The 20,385-nt window shown below is 36.0% G+C and overlaps 1 protein-coding gene across 4 annotated transcripts in view; it reads right to left on the reverse strand.

Moving 5' to 3' along the window:
* Nucleotides 1–862: 862 nt before the first annotated feature.
* The window catches only part of FASTKD1 (FAST kinase domains 1), a 54,789-nt gene continuing 35,266 nt past the window's right edge, over nucleotides 863–20,385 (reverse strand). For 3 of the 4 annotated variants that reach the window (XM_037850514.1, XM_037850513.1, XM_037850515.1), the window contains 6 exons: nucleotides 8,277–8,405; nucleotides 7,062–7,193; nucleotides 6,510–6,620; nucleotides 2,535–2,673; nucleotides 1,743–1,857; nucleotides 1,012–1,184 (listed from right to left, as the gene is read on the reverse strand). In XM_037850514.1, the coding sequence (XP_037706442.1) occupies nucleotides 1,089–1,184; nucleotides 1,743–1,857; nucleotides 2,535–2,673; nucleotides 6,510–6,620; nucleotides 7,062–7,193; nucleotides 8,277–8,405 (722 nt within the window). In that variant the 3' untranslated portion in view covers nucleotides 1,012–1,088. Of the gene's footprint in view, nucleotides 1,185–1,266; nucleotides 1,399–1,742; nucleotides 1,858–2,534; nucleotides 2,674–6,509; nucleotides 6,621–7,061; nucleotides 7,194–8,276; nucleotides 8,406–20,385 lie in introns of all 4 variants that reach the window. The other variant, XR_005218966.1, reaches the window with a different exon arrangement.

Consider the following 20,385-nt stretch of genomic DNA (forward strand, 5'->3'; position numbering starts at 1 on the left):
TTTTTTGAATTATCTACTTGGTATCTCCACTTAGATGTCTGAAAGGCATCACAGACTCAAGATGTCTAAAACCAAACTCGTGATCCTCCCATCCACCCCACCTTGCTTCCCTTTATCAGTTGCTCAGGATGAAAATTTAGAATTTTCCTTGAGTACTCTATTTCTTACATACTTCATATACAATCAGTGAACAAATTCTGTTGCCTCTACCTTCAAAATATATCCAAAAATCTGACCACTTCTCATTACCACCACCACTACTGTTCTGTCCACACCACCATCTGTTTCTTGCCTGGGTTATTCGAATGGGTTTCCCTGCTTACATTCTTGCCTCACCACAGTCTTTTCTTATCTCAACAGAGTAGCAAGAGTGAGTGAGTTCAAATGTGAGTACCTATTATTCCTTTGCACAGAACTCTCCAAAATCTCATCTCACTCAGAGAAGCCATCAGGATCTATATATTTTGACTCATGTCTCTCACCTTTTCTCCTATTTCACTCTCCACCTCCACTTGTTCTGCTACAGCCACACTGGATTCCTTGTTTTGTTCAAACACACCAGGATCTTTATACCTACTCTTCCTTCTGCCTGGAATACTCTACCCACAGATAGCCTCACCTCCTGAAGTCTTTACTCAAATACCTCCTCAACCAGCCTTTCCCAGATTATCCTATTTAAAATTGCACCCCCCACAATATTCTTATTCCCCTTCTGGATTATGCTCCATAGCACTTAATATCATCTAAGGTATATTTTATTCATTTATTTTGCCTGTTGTCTCACTCCACCCACAGAAAGATATGTAGTATCCCCAAAGCCTAAAATAGTTCCTGGTACATAGTACATATTCCAAGAAGGAATGGAAAACTATTTAAATTTTTAAAAAGTTATGTGTATTTCATATTAAGAATGTTAAACAATTTCCAAACCAAATAGTAGAGAAAGTATTCCATTTAAAAATTTTTAATGTCTACTTACTGTAAGAGGTATTCAAATAACCTTGAAACCAGTAAATTCTACACTATTTTAATTAAAATAAGTCCAAGTATGACACAGAATGATAACTAATTTTAAATTACAATTACAGTCATGATTTGCCTTCTCCAAATATACGTTCTCTCAGGTAGTCCATTTGAGCATCTTTTGTTGATAATGCCATAGAGTTCCATTCAAAATGAGGTATCTAAAAAAGTAATGTAGTTTGAATAAGAGTTTTAAAGCAACAACAACTAAAACATCAGAAAAGATTTGTAAGAACTACTGACCAAGCTGTAGGAATCCTTTGACATTAGTTCACGTAAGCATAGACTTTGAATCCTCTTTGGAAGCCAAATGGGTCATTCTTCCCCAGCAATGCCCTGAAGACCTTTTCCTGCCTTACAGCTCCTTTTATTCTCCTGTTTTTACAATACCAACAACAGATGGTTTTTCCTACATACCCTTCTATCGTTATACAGTAGCCTTTTTCTCTTATCAACCCTTCCCACCTCCATAATACCTCTCTCACTAGTAAGATAATATACAAAACAAGGGAGCCTAGAGACAAAAAAAGGAACGATCATTTTTATTTCTTCTTCTACTTCCAAAAAAAATTGGGGGTGGGGTGGGGTGCAATGTTATATATCAGAGATATTTTAATGTATTAAAAAGGTAATTCTGCAACTTTCTTATTAAAAGGAAACACACATATAGTCAGTGTCTCTTGGTTTTTTAGAGTCAGAATTACATGAGTATTTTATACCTGAATTACTTGATAGCCCAAAATTTCCAATTGTCGTTTTTTCATGGCAGATTTTCCTTTTAAGTGAGGGATGTTTCTACAAAAAGCTCTTGAATCCAAAAATTCCAAAGCAATCCTACATAAGATAAAAATAAATATTTACTTCCAAAATCAAAATGAAATATTGAATAATTACAAGCCTTTCAATACAAGATATAAGAGTATAGCTTTATAAACTCACAAAGCTAAATGAAATGAGTATATTATTTTTATACTTAAGAAATTATATTATTTTTATACTTAAGAAATTAATAGTTGATGACAATTAAAATTAAGTAGAATCTATACCAAATTATAGTAACTATCTCCATGCTTTCATCCATTCACTTCTTTATCCAAAATATATTTATTATGCACCTACTATATATAAGGCACTGTGAGGGATACAAAGATAAAGCGACATAGCTTGTAGCCTTAACAGAGAATATATGATATATAGAACATAATAATAATGCAGTATAGAGGGTGGCTGAGTGCTATCAGAAAAGTAGAGCGGTATGGGAGCTCAAAAGAAGAGGATACTATTTACTTTCAACTGAGGGACAACTAGGAGGGTAGCCCTGTAGATAGATTGCTAGGCTTTGGACAGGTGAAGAAAGGACATTACAGGCAGAAGACACAGGAAAAGCAAAGATACAGGATAGAATACATGAGATATATGAGGAGCAGTTTTCACAAAATCAACTGTTAATAACTGAGTTCATTAAATTATGCCAAATTTAACATGCAGATAAAAATGTAAAACTATGAAACCTTTCAGCTCCTGGTGGCAGCCTTGATCCAACTATCTGGGTACCTGATTCCCAGTACATTTCTGGCAGTTTTCCCAAAATTATACTATGGCTTCCATAAGGAAAAGGTTTTTTCCTTTTATCTAAGACACATTCAAAATCTATAAGGAAGTATAGAAATCAAAGACATGAATTTGGCAAATTCTTACAGGCAAAAGTTAAGATATATTAATATATTTTAAACTACATATATTAAATATATAAATATATTTAAGAAAGAATTATTTACTTCCCAGATTATCCACCTTATTATATACGATCTGATTCAATGGAGCCTCTCTAAAAACCAATTAATAAAAATCAACCAGAAAGTATTATTAAAGTATATTTAGCACTAGGCTAGGCCAAATGCATTAAAGATTTTTATTTTAATCCCCTTTAAGTCTCTCAGTCACCTTCATAGGAAGCTAAACCAACTCATCATGAAAACAAGTAAAGAGAAAGAATCAAGCATTTATCCTGCCTTTCCTGTATGAACTGTACCTAAGGATAACTAAATAGTTGCTAAGGGAAATTTTTTTAGACAAATTCTAGTTAATACATGCAGAAGGGATGACAGAGAATATCACTACGTTACTACCGCTAATGAATGATGCATTTAGGCAATAAAAGCAGCTAAAATCAGTAGGTGCAACCTGATGGGGAAACTTTAAAATGAAGCAGCTGATGACACACAAACCCACTGATTAATCTTAATATAAAAAGAAGTCAAGTAGCAGTGTGTGCCTCCTGATATGATGCAATGAGTACACACCACTTATGAAGTAGTCTGGCCAAGAAGTCTAACTTAAATTTGATCAAGCCTCTAGATGTAACTACTACTTTACAGGAAATACAGGGTATGCATGTTAAATGGCAACACAGAGTTGCAATACGAAAAATCCAGATTGTGAAAAGACTATTTTTTTCAATAAATAAATTGTAAGAGGAAAAAAAAAAAACAGAACTTAAAAAGACAAGTCAACCAAATGCTTGGATCCCAATTTGAACAACTAAACTATAAAATAAAAACATATAAAAGACAATTGACATCATTTAAACATTAAATGGCTATGTGATGATATTAAGAAATTATTAATGGTTGTAGGTGTGATGATGGCATTATGGTTACATTTTCTAAGTCGTCCTTATATTTTGGATATACATGCTGAAATGATGTTATCTGGGATTTGCTTGAAAAGAATCAGGTGGGACTAGTGAGTGGCTGCTGATTAACTGTTAACTCTGGATGGGGGTTCATTATACTATTTTTGTATATGTTTGAAAATTTTCCTTAATAAAAGCAATCATGAAAGTATTTAAACCAAAAAAGAACGAAAGGATAAAGAAACAATGAATATAAAGGAGAAAGAACAGGGTTAATTATTTTTCACATATAAGGAAAGCTGGGGCACTGAAGCCTCTTCAAGTTAATTATGAAACATGAAGAAAATGAATTCTGGAGCTAGAATACCCAGGGTTCTAAATCTTGGCTCTGCCATTTGCACAGCCATTTGCAGCTACATGGGCAATAATGTCTCTGCTCTTCAGTTTCCTCATCTGTAAATGGGATAATTTATATATCTTGTAGGGATGTTATAAGGATTAAATGAGTTTATTATACATAAAGACCTTAAAACAGTGTCTGACACATAGAAGGCAATATAAAAACTTATGCTATTATTATTGTTGTTATTGTTATATGAAATTGCAACATTTTTTGACAGATGCACATACCGAAAAAAAATTCCTAAGGATTGAGTAAATAAATCACAGTATATTTATTCAATGAAATATATGCAGTCACTAAAAATGATGTTGTACAAGTATATAAGTTTACTGACATAAAAAGTATTCAAGATATATAAACAAAGAAATTACAAATACTATAGAATGAGCCCATTTTTGGTTTTTAAAAAAGAGTCAGAAGTAGAAAAACAGACATCAAAAGTAAACAGTGGTAATTTCTCTTTTTGGTTATTTGCCCTTTCTAGTTTTCTATGATGGCATGTATCATAATTTTTTAAGTGAGTTTCTTTTTTTTTAATATCTTAAGCAATGCTTCTTTCTGATCATGCTTTTATTACTATATACTGTCTTAATCATACCGTATCCTAATAAAACAAATATTACTGATTAAATCTTATTTTTAATTATTTATATCCATTTCCACATAAAGATAAGCCTCTTTTCAAGAGTAGGTGCAAATATGAATTGGAAATACAGTGGGCTTTGGTTGTTATAATCCTAGTTTCACTACTAATTATATGTGTGACTTTGGGATAGGTTATTTTAAGTGATTTTTTTCTTCTTTTTAGTTTTCTCTATTTTCCAAATGTTCTATAATGGATATGCATTGTTTCCAGTTTGAAAGAAACTTTAACAAAACAAGTAAACAAAAAGAATGAAATGAGATAGTAGGAATAGAATCCATGGGACTTGTCACAATGTAGGTGCTCCATAATTTTAGATTGTTTTAAAACCCTCTTTGAGTTGGATTACAGATCATGTTCATTTTCTTATTTAATGAATTATTTAATGAATTTATTTTCTTATTTATTTTAAGAAGTAATGCTCCTTCTGTGAGCATTACTTTTACAATAAACAGGAGTATATCTATTTTTTAAAACAACCGTCTGGCAGACTGCAAGTTGTCCCCAATACCCATTCTTGCCTTCATTTTTATAACAGAACCCCTAAACCTTAGCTGGGTACATGGCCATCAAAAATAAAAACCATATTTTCTAAACTCTCCTGCAGCCAAGTGTGGTAGCCATATGTCTAGTGGGGTATAATTTTAAATAGTATGTGAAGCTTCAGGGAACTGGGCTTAAAGGGACACCCCTACTTCCATTTCCTTCCCTTTCATCTTCTCTTTGGATTGAGATGAATTGGCTGAAGCTAGAGCAGTCATCTTGGACCATAAAATTTAAACTACTACATGTTGAGGATGCTAGAGATAACAAAATAGAAAAAGCCTGGGACTTTAAAGTTTATAGAGCTGGCATCTCAGCCCTGGACTTCCTACATGTATGGGAGAAAGAAATAAACTTTTAATTTTTTAAATCCCTATTATTTGTAGATTTTTGTCACTCACAGCCAAATCTAATCCTGACTAATATAAAACCAAATGACTAAGAGTATGTGTTTTGTAGTGCAGATGAAGGTGTTAAAGACTATCTAGTTCAGCCTCCTGCCCAGGCAGAAATCACACATCATCTCATCACTCCAGCCTCTGCCTGACCATTATTACTTCTTCACAAGGCAGTCCATTATTTCATATTTCAACAAGTCTTTCAGAAAATTCTCCTTATACTGAGTTAAAATCTTCTTCCTTTATTTTTTTATTTTTATTTTTTTTTTTACCATTTTTTAATCCTTGAAATAGAGGTTTATAATTGTGCTTCTGTAAGACAATCCTTCAAACATTTTTAAACAGTTATGCTTCCCACAAGAGTTCCATTTTTCAGACTAAACATCCCTAGTTTTTAATTTTTGTAATAAATTTATTGAACTCTTACTATGTTCCAAAGGTACTGCTAAATGTGTTACATGCAATATGTCTGTTAATCCTATTAAGCAGGCATTATTATCCCCATTTTATAGATGAAGACACTAATAAGGTTGAGAGGTTTAGAAACTTGCTCAAGGATTGAAATCTGTGCAGTCCCAGTCTTCTCTAGTTCTTTGTAAAAGATGATTTCTGGATCCTTCACCACCATATCTGTCCTCCTTTGTTTCTAAACCCTACTTGTCATGGTCTCTCATAAAATGCAATATTCAAAAACAAAAAAAATACAATATATTAAGATGTATTTGAAAGACAATAGTGTGGAACTACCATCTTCCTTGTTACTATTATTAATATTGTTTAAAATGGTGTTTGATTTTTGTTAACCATTTACATTGTTAGTTTACATCAAGCTTATGTTCCTTCAAAACATCCTATAGGACTTACCTATCATGTGGTAATAAGGTGTAAGAACCGAGGCTTTTACACAATTAATTCCTCCTAGAATCTCTACTAACATTTTATAAGCCTGCTGCGCTCCATTCATGCTGCCAATATCTTTACGAAAAGAGAAATAATTAGTTCATTTAAAATAAGCTGATCGGGTTTAGAATAAAAATCATCCTATTTGTACAAACTGAAAAATAAAGTTTAATATTTCCAACAACCCAAATTACACGAGGAGTAACTTCTCAAATTGTTTCAACTGCTGAGTAAAAACTTAATTCTTCTATTATCTTTGGAACCTCGTTAAAATAAACAAGAGCTTCAATGTAATATCATTGACATTAAATTCAATACAAGACAAGTTCTTGTTCTCTATTGAGCTAAATATTAAGAAATTCTTAACATCTCACCTACAAAATTGTTCTATTAAACGAGGCCATCACTCTCTGGAGAAGTCTGCTGTCTTGTATAGGTTTAACAAAAATAATCATTATTACCTACCAACTTACTTTAGACTTAAATTTTGCTATCTGGTTAAAACAAAGCTCAAACCTTTATTAAATTGTTGTTGACAGTAACGGTCATGAAACCATGGAATCTGAAACTCAGGGCATTCCAAGCAGACTGCTCTATTTAATTCCATAAGACGAAACTGGACCCTCCTATTTAGAGATGAAGGTAAAACTGAAATTAAAAATAAAATATTAATGGATTTTGATAGATTAGACCTAGCAAAGACAACCCATTTTTTTCATACTTTGTTTATCCTCATTACTGGTTGATACTTTTATTCTCCTATTATAAATTCACTTTATTTTCACACACATGCCTTATATTTTTAAGTGATTACATTCAGTAGCATCATTAGGACCAACTCCTACATTATTTTCATTAATTATGAATGTTAAAATATCATCAAAGAATTTTCATTGACCTAATATTCCAAATTTAAGAATCTATCCTAAGGAAACAAAGATGAGGTCAATAACTTATGTACAACAATATCATTTATAATAGTGAAGAATGAGAAACAACTTACAAGATAACAAGTAAATAAACTTTGTTATACTCATATAATGTTATATTATGTAGCCAATTAAAAACTCATGACGTGAAAAAACATTAAATGTGGAAAATTCTTCATAATATAGTTAAAGGAAAAAAGCATCATACAAAAGTGAATAAATAATCCAAATTTTGTTTTAAAATACACATACATACAAGAGAAGGAGAGACAGAAAGAGTAAAATAAATATTCTAAAACATTAAAAGTGTGTGGTAAGATTATGGGTAATTTTAATTTTCTATTTTATACTTTTCTGTTTTCCAAATTTTCTACAACAATCATGGAATACTTTTATAAACAAAAACGTTATTAAAATGCTTCAGTATAATTGTACCTTGAAGGTCTTCACCTTTCTGTAATACCTTGTATTGCATAATAAAAGAACTGAAACTGTGGAACTGTAACCCATAACAATTTTTGAAATTACCTATATGACTGCTTGTTGAGTTGTACATCAAGAGATAACACCTTTCTGTATGTATGTTATATTTTACAATGGAAATGGCTGAAGTTGTGGAACTGTGACCCATGACATTCCTTGAGATTTGCTAACTACTTGTGAAATTGTACTTTGAAAGTTATCACTGTTAAATATATAGGTTAAAGTTCACAATAAAAAAAAATGCCTCAGTATAGGTAACACTGAAACCTGGATATAAAGTACAAGTGATAAATTAATAAATCAAAACGTAAAAACATACGTTCAAGTTGAGAATCCAATTTGGCTAAGAATTTGATGTTAAAAATTGCCTTTAATAGATCTTCTGGAAAATATTCAAGAGTGGCCAAAGAAAAACTAAGAAACACTAACACGAGAGGATCCAATATACCTAAAACAAAATTAAGAATTAGAAAAACATTCAGTCATTCAACCACCTCACATACATAAGCATGTACTTTATTCAGGTACAACCAGGTTTTTTTAAAAAGTGATATAAATACAGGCTTGATCAAACTTACCTATATTTGAAAAGTCAGGATAGTGGTTAAGTGGTTACCTTTAGCTGGGTACAGAATAATGAGTGAAAAAGGGGACAAGGAGAGAAGAGTACTAATAATGTTCTGTTTGTTAACCTGCATACTAATTCCATGGGTGATTCAATTTGTATAAATTCAAGCTATATATTTAGGATATGTAAATGTTTCTGTATTATTATGATACTTTATTAAAATGTTTTAAAAAATGTTCTTTGAAAGAGAAAAAATCCAAAACAAAAGACCGGTAATATATGTAGAAAGAAGTGATCCCAATTTCTAGGTATTGGTGATAATAATATAATAGTGTTCCAAATGTGTTAGGTACCATTCCAAATACTCTAACTCATTTAAACCTCATTTCAGCATGCAGTAGGAATGATTATTATCTTCCTTTTATAAAGGAATGCACTGAGGCACAGAGAAGTGACTTGCCCAAGGTCACACAGTAAGTGGTGGGTGGATTTAACCCAGAGCAGAGCTCTGGAGCCCGAACCACTGCTGCTCTTCGGAGAACTCAGATCTCCAGGCTGACTGCACACATACACGAGGCTGAAGCTGAGACTTAGCACTTCCTCTAGTACCTGTCACTCAGCAGCAAAGAAGATGTCTCAGAGTAAAATGCTTAAGGTTATTTAACTGCTTTGCCCCATCCAAGACACATTTCTGATGATATTGCTGTATTAACAATATCAGCAATATTCTTACAAAAGACAGAAAAGCCATGAATCTTTCCTTTTAGATTTTTTGCTGAGTTTATTTAATAAAGCAAAATTAAGTCATAAATGAGGTTAACTGTGATTATCTCCACCAGCAAAATTGATCTGCCAAAACTATATTTTATTCACGATAAAGAAAATTAATAGTTCATTATTTTAAAATTTACTTAAAGATCTCCAAGAAATTTCCAAGCAAAAGTATCAAAGCTATACTTAACTTCCCTTCTTTTATATACTTTTTTAAAAATTCAATTTTATTGAGATATATTCACATACCATACAATCACCCAAAGTGTACAATCAATTGTTCCCAGTACCATCATATAGTTGTGCATTCATCACCCCATTCTATTTTTGAACATTTTCCTTGTACCAGAAAAAGTAAAAATAAGAATAAAAAATAAAAGTAAAAAAGAACACCCAAATCACCCACACACACACACCCACACACCCTATTTTTCATTTAATTTTTTGTTCCTGTTTTTCTACTCATTCATCCATACACTAGATAAAGGGAGTGTGATCCACAAGGTTTTCACAACAACACTGTCACCCCATGTAAGCTACACTGCTATACGATCGTCTTAAAGAGTCAAGGCTACTGGGTTGCAGTTTGATAGTTTCAGGCACTTACTTCTAGCTATATAGTGCATAAGAATGCCCACCAGAGTGACCTCTTGGCTCCATTTGGAATCTCTGAGCCATTGAAACTTCATTTTGTTTCATTTCGCATCCCCCTTTTGGTCAAGATGATGTTCTCAATCCCATGATGTGGGGTCCAGATTCATCCCTGGGAGTCATATCGCATGTTGCCAGGGAGATTCACACCCCTGGGAGTCAGATCCCATGTAGTGGGGAGGGCAGTTGGCTTAGCTAAAGAGAGAGAGAGTCACATCTGAACAACAAAGAGGTACTCAGGGGGAGACTCTTAGGCACAATTATAAGCAGGTTTAGCCTCTTCTTTGCAGTAACAACCTTCATAGAGGCAAGTCCCATGATAGAGGGCTCGGCAGGTCAAACCGCCAGTCCTCAATGTTTGTAAGAACATCAGCAACAATCTAGGTAAGGAAGCCCAACACTTCTGCATTTTCCCCCAGCTCCTCAGGGGGCCCTGCATATATATTTTTATTTTGTGTCCAAATTACTTTGGGATGTATACACTTTTTTGAAAGTTCCTAATCACATAAGCCCCATTTGCAGAATATGGGAAGAAATGTACTTTCATTTCCTTCTAGTGTTGACACACCAGTGAATAATGAGGAGCACAGTCTGTTTCAAGTTTCATATTTCTACATATAGTTCTGCTACTAAAAAGGGGTATATATAAATGCCAACAAAAATGTAGCAAAGTCCATTAGTGTGATACTGATATAATTAACAAATACAAATATCAATATTTATGCTGGTTCACACCAGCCTAACCAAAGTTCTATAAGGCTATACAGAGTCTAACACCTTACAATGGACATGGGATCTCTAAATAAATATCTGTGGTTCGGTGGATGATTGACTGGGTACCTTTTACTCTCCAGGTACAGCAAAAGCACTGAGGCAACTAGTCTCTGGCTGCCTGTCCAACCTCATCTCTTACCAACTTGGTCTCCCTGACTCCACTCCTACAGAATTGAAACTGCTTTTCCTGGAACAACCAAGCATGCTTTCACCTCAGGGCCTTTCGCACTTGATTTTCTCTCTTTCCCACCTGTTGACATGGATCACTCTCTCACTTCATTCAATACATGACCAAATGTGAAATCTCCTCAGTGGTGGTCCCCAACTCCCTCACCTAAAAGAGCACTATCTCCCACCCCACCCCATTATCCTTCATTCTACACACTTACCCTGCTCTAATTTTTCTGAGGGCAGTTATCACTTAAACTGACCTTATATATTTACTTATTGTTTATTCCAGTCTCCCCCCAAGAGAAAGTAATTTAAGGGTAAAGTCTGTTTTTATGCTCTCCTGTATTGCCAGTGTCGAGAAGAGTGCCTGAGAGATGGCAGACATACAACAAAGACTTGGTGAATGTTCACTGAAAAGGCAATCATTACTGAACCGATTTATTTTACTTCTAAAACTGCCACATCACACTGACAAATCAGAAGTGTGGGTCTGAAAGAGACACTCCATATGGCCTTATTCCTTGAAGGCCAAACTATCACAACCACAATTCAGGACCCAAAATAAAGGATGAAAAGGAAAAAAAATAGTAATTTCCTGCCTCTGCTATCCTTACATACTGCTTCTGCTATCTCAGGCCAACAGGAGGAAGGACTATTTCTATTCTGCTTTTTTCCAATACTGATACACTAAAGACTTTGAAGAGATCATAATTAGCACCACAGCAGCAACCCTCAGACAATTCATAAAGATCTACTGAAGACCCTGAAGAAATATGTGCTTGCTTAAAAAAATATATTAAAACTAACGGAAGGTTTAATGGGTACAGAGTTTCTGTTTGAGTTGATGGAAGAATTTTGGTAATGATTGGTGGTGATGGTAGCATAACAATATGAATGTAAATAATACAACTGAGCTGTATAATTGAAAGTGGTTAAAATGGGAAATTTTATGTTGTATATATGTTACCACAATAAAAGTTTTAAAAAAAGAAACCACCAGATATTAAGTCTCTCCAGATGTGATGTAAATATAAGGTACCCAGTGTCACATAAGAGGTATTTTTGCTGAAAATGTTTAATATGAATCTAATTAAGCCTCTATAGCTAACTTCCAGTATACTAGAAATATAGGAAATGGAGCAGTAAGTTAAAGGACATTTTAAAGAAAGCAATTAGACAAATCCAGAATGAGACATATCTATAATAAATGACTAATCTCTTTTATAAAAAATAAATGTCGGCAAGATGGCGGACTGGTGAGCTGTATGTTTTAGTTACTCCTCCAGGAAAGTAGGTAGACAGCCAGGAACTGCGTGGACTGGACACCACAGAGCAATCTGACTTTGGGCATACTTCATACAACACTCATGAAAGCGTGGAACTGCTGAGATCAGCGAAATCTGTAAGTTTTTGCGGTCAGGGGACCCGCGCCCCTCCCTGCCAGGCTCAGACCCGTGGGAGGAGGGGCTGTCAGCTCCGGGAAGGAGAAGGGAGAACTGCACTGGCAGCCCTTATCGGAAACTCATTCTACTGATCCAAACTCCAACCATAGATAGACTGAGACCAGACACCAGAGAATTTGAGAGCAGCCAGCCCAGCAGAGAGGAGACAGGCATAGAAAAAAAACAACACGAAAAACTCCAAAATAAAAGCGGAGGATTTTTGGAGTTCTGGTGAACATAGAAAGGGGAAGGGCAGAGCTCAGGCCCTGAGGCGCATATGCAAATCCCGAAGAAAAGCTGATCTCTCTGCCCTGTGGACCTTTCCTTAATGGCCCTGGTTGCTTTGTCTCTTAGCATTTCAATAACCCATTAGATCTCTGAGGAGGGCCCTTTTTTTTTTTAAATCCTTTTTTCTTTTTCTAAAACAATTACTCTAAGAAGCCCAATACAGAAAGCTTCAAAGACTTGCTATTTGGGCAGGTCAAGTCAAGAGCAGAACTAAGAGAGCTCTGAGACAAAAGGCAATAATCCAGTGGCTGAGAAAATTCACTAAACACCACAACTTCCCAAGAAAACGGGGGTGTCCGCTCACAGCCATCATCCTGGTGGACAGGAAACACTCCTGCCCATCGCCAGCCCCATAGCCCAGAGCTGCCCCATACAACCCAGTGTGACGGAACTGCTTCAAATAACAGGCACACACCACAAAACTGGGCGTGGACATTAGCCTTCCCTGCAACCTCAGCTGATTGTCCCAGAGTTGGGAAGGTGGAGCAGTGTGAATTAACAAAGCCCCATTCAGCCATCATTTCAGCAGACTGGGAGCCTCCCTACACAGCCCAGCAGCCCAGAACTGCCCAGGGGGGACGGCACTCACCTGTGACATAGCACAGTCATCCCTCAACAGAGGACCCGGGGTGCACAGCCTGGAAGAGGGGCCCACTTGCAAGTCTCAGGAGCCATACGCCAATACCAAGGACTTGTGGGTCAGTGGCAGAGACAAACTGTGGCAGGACTGAACTGAAGGATTAGACTATTGCAGCAGCTTTAAAACTCTAGGATCACCAGGGAGATTTGATTGTTAGGGCCACCCCCCCTCCCTGACTGCCCAGATACTGCCCCATATACAGGGCAGGCAACACCAACTACACACGCAAGCTGGGTACACCAATTGGACCCCACAAGACTCACTCCCCCACTCACCAAAAAGGCTAAGCAGGGGAGAACTGGTTTGTGGAGAACAGGTGGCTCGTGGACGCCACCTGCTGGTTAGTTAGAGAAAGTGTACTCCACGAAGCTGTAGATCTGATAAATAAGAGATAAGGACCTCAATTGGTCTACAAATACTAAAAGAACCCTATCAAGTTCAGCAAATGCCACGAGGCCAAAAACAACAGAAAATTATAAAGCATATGAAAAAACCAGACGATATGGATAACCCAAGCCCAAGCACACAAATCAAAAGGTCAGAAGAGACACAGCACCTAGAGCAGCTACTCAAAGAACTAAAGATGAACAATGAGACCATAGTACGGGATACAAAGGAAATCAAGAAGACCCTAGAAGAGCATAAAGAAGACATTGCAATACTAAATAAAAAAATGGATGATCTTATGGAAATTAAAGAAACTGTTGACGAAATTAAAAAGATTCTGGACACTCATAGTACAAGACTAGAGGAAGTTGAACAACGAATCAGTGACCTGGAAGATGACAGAATGGAAAATGAAAGCATAAAAGAAAGAATGGGGAAAAAAATTGAAAAAATCGAAATGGACCTCAGGGATATGATAGATGATATGAAACGTCCAAATATAAGACTCATTGGTGTCCCAGAAGGGGAAGAAAAGGGTAAAGGTCTAGGAAGAGTATTCAAAGAAATTGTTGGGGAAAACTTCCCAAATCTTCTAAACAACATAAATACACAAATCATAAATGCTCAGCGAACTCCAAATAGAATAAATCCAAATAAACCCACTCCGAGACATATACTGATCACACTGTCAAACACAGAAGAGAAGGACCAAGTTCTGAAAGCAGCAAGAGAAAAGCAATTCACCACATACAAAGGAAACAGCATAAGACTAAGTAGTGACTACTCAGCAGCCACCATGGAGGCAAGAAGGCAGTGGCACAATATATTTAAAATTCTGAGTGAGAAAAATTTCCAGCCAAGAATACTTTATCCAGCAAAGCTCTCCTTCAAATTTGAGGGAGAGCTTAAATTTTTCACAGACAAACAAATGCTGAGAGAATTTGCTAACAAGAGACCTGCCCTACTGGAGATACTCAAGGGAGCCCTACAGACAGAGAAACAAAGACAGGACAGAGAGACTTGGAGAAAGGTTCAGTACTAAAGAGATTCGGTATGGGTACAATAAAGGATATTAATAGAGAGAGGGGAAAAATATAACAAACATAAACCAAAGGATAAGATGGCTGATTCAAGAAATGCCTTCACGGTTTTAACGTTGAATGTAAATGGATTAAACTCCCCAATTAAAAGATATAGATTCGCAGAATGGATCAAAAAAAATGAACCATCAATATGTTGCATACAAGAGACTCATCTTAGACACAGGGACACAAAGAAACTGAAAGTGAAAGGATGGAAAAAAATATTTCATGCAAGCTACAGCCAAAAGAAAGCAGGTGTAGCAATATTAATCTCAGATAAAATAGACTTCAAATGCAGGGATGTTTTGAGAGACAAAGAAGGCCACTACATACTAATAAAAGGGGCAATTCAGCAAGAAGAAATAACAATCGTAAATGTCTATGCACCCAATCGAGGTGCCACAAAATACATGAGAGAAACACTGGCAAAACTAAAGGAAGCAATTGATGTTTCCACAATAATTGTGGGAGACTTCAACACATCACTCTCTCCTATAGATAGATCAACCAGACAGAAGACCAATAAGGAAATTGAAAACCTAAACAATCTGATAAATGAATTAGATTTAACAGACATATACAGGACATTACATCCCAAATCACTAGGATACACATACTTTTCTAGTGCTCATGGAACTTTCTCCAGAATAGATCATATGCTGGGACATAAAACAAGCCTCAATAAATTTAAAAAGTTTGAAATTATTCAAAGCACATTCTCTGACCACAATGGAATACAATTAGAAGTCAATAACCATCAGAGACTTAGAAAATTCACAAATACCTGGAGGTTAAACAACACACTCCTAAACAATCAGCGGGTTAAAGAAGAAATAGCAAGAGAAATTGCTAAATATATAGAGACGAATGAAAATGAGAACACAACATACCAAAACCTATGGGATGCAGCAAAAGCAGTGCTAAGGGGGAAATTTATAGCACTAAACGCATATATTAAAAAGGAAGAAAGAGCCAAAATCAAAGAACTAATGGATCAACTGAAGAAGCTAGAAAATGAACAGCAAACCAATCCTACACCAAGTAGAAGAAAAGAAATAACAAGGATTAAAGCAGAAATAAATGACATAGAGAACAAAAAAACAATAGAGAGGATAAATATCACCAAAAGTTGGTTCTTTGAGAAGATCAACAAGATTGACAAGCCCCTAGCTAGACTGACAAAATCAAAAAGAGAGAAGACCCATATAAACAAAATAATGAATGAAAAAGGTGACATAAGTGCAGATCCTGAAGAAATTAAAAAAATTATAAGAGGATATTATGAACAACTGTATGGCAACAAACTGGATAATGTAGAAGAAATGGACAATTCCCTGGAAACATATGAACAACCTAGACTGACCAGAGAAGAAATAGAAGACCTCAACCAACCCATCACAAGCAAAGAGATCCAATCAGTCATCAAAAATCTTCCCACAAATAAATGCCCAGGGCCAGATGGCTTCACAGGGGAATTCTACCAAACTTTCCAGAAAGAACTGACACCAATCTTACTCAAACTCTTTCAAAACATTGAAGAAAATGGAACACTACCTAACTCGTTTTATGAAGCTAACATCAATCTAATACCAAAACCAGGCAAAGATGCTACAAAAAAGGAAAACTACCGGCCAATCTCCCTAATGAATATAGATGCAAAAATCCTCAACAAAATACTTGCAAATCGAATCCAAAGACACATTAAAAAAATCATACACCATGACCAAGTGGGGTTCATTCCAGGCATGCAAGGATGGTTCAACATAAGAAAAACAATCAATGTATTACAACACATTAAAAACTCGAAAGGGAAAAATCAATTGATCATCTCAATAGATGCTGAAAAAGCATTTGACAAAATCCAACATCCCTTTTTGATAAAAACACTTCAAAAGGTAGGAATTGAAGGAAACTTCCTCAACATGATAAAGAGCATAGATGAAAAACCCACAGCCAGCATAGTACTCAATGGTGAGAGACTGAAAGCCTTCCCTCTAAGATCAGGAACAAGACAAGGATGCCCGCTGTCACCACTGTTATTCAACATTGTGCTGGAAGTGCTAGCCAGGGCAATCCGGCAAGACAAAGAAATAAAAGGCATCCAAATTGGAAAAGAAGAAGTAAAACTGTCATTGTTTGCAGATGATATGATCTTATATCCAGAAAACCCCGAGAAATTGACGATACAGGTACTAGAGCTAATAAACAAATTTAGCAAAGTAGCGGGATACAAGGTTAATGCACATAAGTCAGTAATGTTTCTATATGCTAGAAATGAACAAACTGAAGAGACACTCAAGAAAAAGATACCATTTTCAATAGCAACTAAAAAAATCAAGTACCTAGGAATAAACTTAACCAAAGATGTAAAAGACCTATACAAAGAAAACTACATAACTCTACTAAAAGAAATAGAAGGGGACCTTAAAAGATGGAAAAATATTCCATGTTCATGGATAGGAAGGCTAAATGTCATTAAGATGTCAATTCTACCCAAACTCATCTACAGATTCAATGCAATCCCAATCAAAATTCCAACAACCTACTTTGCAGACTTGGAAAAGCTAGTTATCAAATTTATTTGGAAAGGGAAGATGCCTCGAATTGCTAAAGACACTCTAAAAAAGAAAAACGAAGTGGGAGGACTTACACTCCCTGACTTTGAAGCTTATTATAAAGCCACAGTTGCCAAAACAGCATGGTACTGGCACAAAAATAGACATATAGATCAATGGAATCGAATTGAGAATTCGGAGATAGACCCTCAGATCTATGGCCGACTGATCTTTGATAAGGCCCCCAAAGTCACTGAACTGAGTCGTAATGGTCTTTTCAACAAATGGGGCTGGGAGAGTTGGATATCCATATCCAAAAGAATGAAAGAGGACCCTTACCTCACCCCCTACACAAAAATTAACTCAAAATGGACCAAAGATCTCAATATAAAAGAAAGTACCATAAAACTCCTAGAAGATAATGTAGGAAAACATCTTCAAGACCTTGTATTAGGCGGCCACTTCCTAGACTTTACACCCAAAGCACAAGCAACAAAAGAGAAAATAGATAAATGGGAACTCCTCAAGCTTAGAAGTTTCTGCACCTCAAAGGAATTTCTCAAAAAGGTAAAGAGGCAGCCAACTCAACGGGAAAAAATTTTTGGAAACCATGTATCTGACAAAAGACTGATATCTTGCATATATAAAGAAATCCTACAACTCAATGACAATAGTACAGACAGCCCAATTATAAAATGGGCAAAAGATATGAAAAGACAGTTCTCTGAAGAGGAAATACAAATGGCCAAGAAACACATGAAAAAATGTTCAGCTTCACTAGCTATTAGAGAGATGCAAATTAAGACCACAATGAGATACCATCTAACACCGGTTAGAATGGCTGCCATTAAACAAACAGGAAACTACAAATGCTGGAGGGGATGTGGAGAAATTGGAACTCTTATTCATTGTTGGTGGGACTGTATAATGGTTCAGCCACTCTGGAAGTCAGTCTGGCAGTTCCTTAGAAAACTAGATATAGAGTTACCATTTGATCCAGCGATTGCACTTCTCGGTATATACCCGGAAGATCGGAAAGCAGTGACACGAACAGATATCTGCACGCCAATGTTCATAGCAGCATTATTCACAATTGCCAAGAGATGGAAACAACCCAAATGTCCTTCAACAGATGAGTGGATAAATAAAATGTGGTATATACACATGACGGAATACTACGCGGCAGTAAGAAGGAACGATCTCGTGAAACATATGACAACATGGATGAACCTTGAAGACATAATGCTGAGCGAAATAAGCCAGGCACAAAAAGAGAAATATTATATGCTACCACTAATGTGAACTTTGAAAAATGTAAAACCAATGGTTTATAATGTAGAATGTAGGGGAACTAGCAGTAGAGAGCAATGAAGGAAGGGTGAACAATAATCCAAGAAGAACAGATAAGCTATTTAACGTTCTGGGGATGCCCAGGAATGACTATGGTCTGTTAATTTCTGATGGATATAGTAGGAACAAGTTCACAGAAATGTTGCTATATTATGTAACTTTCTTGGGGTAAAGTAGGAACATGTTGGAAGTTAAGCAGTTATCTTAGGTTAGTTGTCTTTTTCTTACTCCCTTGTTATGGTCTCTTTGAAATGTTCTTTTATTGTATGTTTGTTTTCTTTTTAACTTTTTTTTCATACAGTTGATTTAAAAAAGAAGGGAAAGTTAAAAAAAAAAATGGAAAACAAGGAAAAAAAAAGATGTAGTGCCCCCTTGAGGAGCCTGTGGAGAATGCAGGGGTATTCGCCTACCCCACCTCGATGGTTGCTAACATGACCACAGACATAGGGGACTGGTGGTTTGATGGGTTGAGCCCTCTACCACAGGTTTTACCCTTGGGAAGACGGTTGCTGCAAAGGAGAGGATAGGCCTCCCTATGGTTGTGCCTAAGAGCCTCCTCCCGAATGCCTCTTTGTTGCTCAGATGTGGCCCTCTCTCTCTGGCTAAGCCAACTTGAAAGGTGAAATCACTGCCCTCCCCCCTACGTGGGACCAGACACCCAGGGGAGTGAATCTCCCTGGCAACGTGGAATACGACTCCCGGGGAGGAATGTAGACCTGGCATCGTGGGACAGAGAACATCTTCTTGACCAAAAGGGGGATGTGAAAGGAAATGAAATAAGCTTCAGTGGCAGAGAGATTCCAAAAGGAGCCGAGAGGTCACTCTGGTGGGCACTCTTACGCACAATTTAGACAACCTTTTTTAGGTTCTAAAGAATTGGGGTAGCTGGTGGTGGATACTTGAAACTATCAAACTACAACCCAGAACCCATAAATCTCGAAGACAGTTGTATAAAAATGTAGCTTATGAGGGGTGACAATGGGATTGGGAAAGCCATAAGGACCACACTCCACTTTGTCTAGTTTATGGATGGATGAGTAGAAAAATAGGGGAAGGAAACAAACAGACAAAGGTACCCAGTGTTCTTTTTTACTTCAACTGCTCTTTTTCACTCTAATTATTATTCTTGTTATTTTTGTGTGTGTGCTAATGAAGGTGTCAGGGATTGATTTAGGTGATGAATGTACAACTATGTAATGGTACTGTAAACAATCGAAAGTACGATTTGTTTTGTATGACTGCATGGTATGTGACTATATCTCAATAAAATGAAGATAAAAAAAAATAAATGTCAATTAAAAAAAAAGAATATGGGGAGAAAGTGATATAACGAAGTGTTGGTTGCTTAATGAAAGTTATAAAAACCAATTTGGTGGCAACTGGGAAAATGTGGTTATGGATGAAGTATTATATTAGGGACTTGTTAATCGTATTAGGTATGATAATGGTATTTTGGTTAAAAAGAAAATGTCCTTATAAACCTGAACTCTTTAGGAGTGATACTTCAAATGGTTTGCCACACACACACACACACACACACACACACACACACACACACACACACACACCACAAAGCAAATGTGGCAAAATGTGTATAATTATTCCAGCTAGATTATGGGTATACAGCATACAGATGTTTGTTATACTGTTCTTTCCACTTTCTGTACATTTGAGAACTTCGATAATAACACTGGAAAAAAAACAAAAAGCTTCCCCCAAAAGTAAATGCCAAAAAAAAAAAAAAAAGAA

Source organism: Choloepus didactylus, chromosome 9 (assembly GCF_015220235.1).
Source record: "Choloepus didactylus isolate mChoDid1 chromosome 9, mChoDid1.pri, whole genome shotgun sequence".
Lineage (NCBI taxonomy): Eukaryota > Metazoa > Chordata > Mammalia > Pilosa > Megalonychidae > Choloepus > Choloepus didactylus.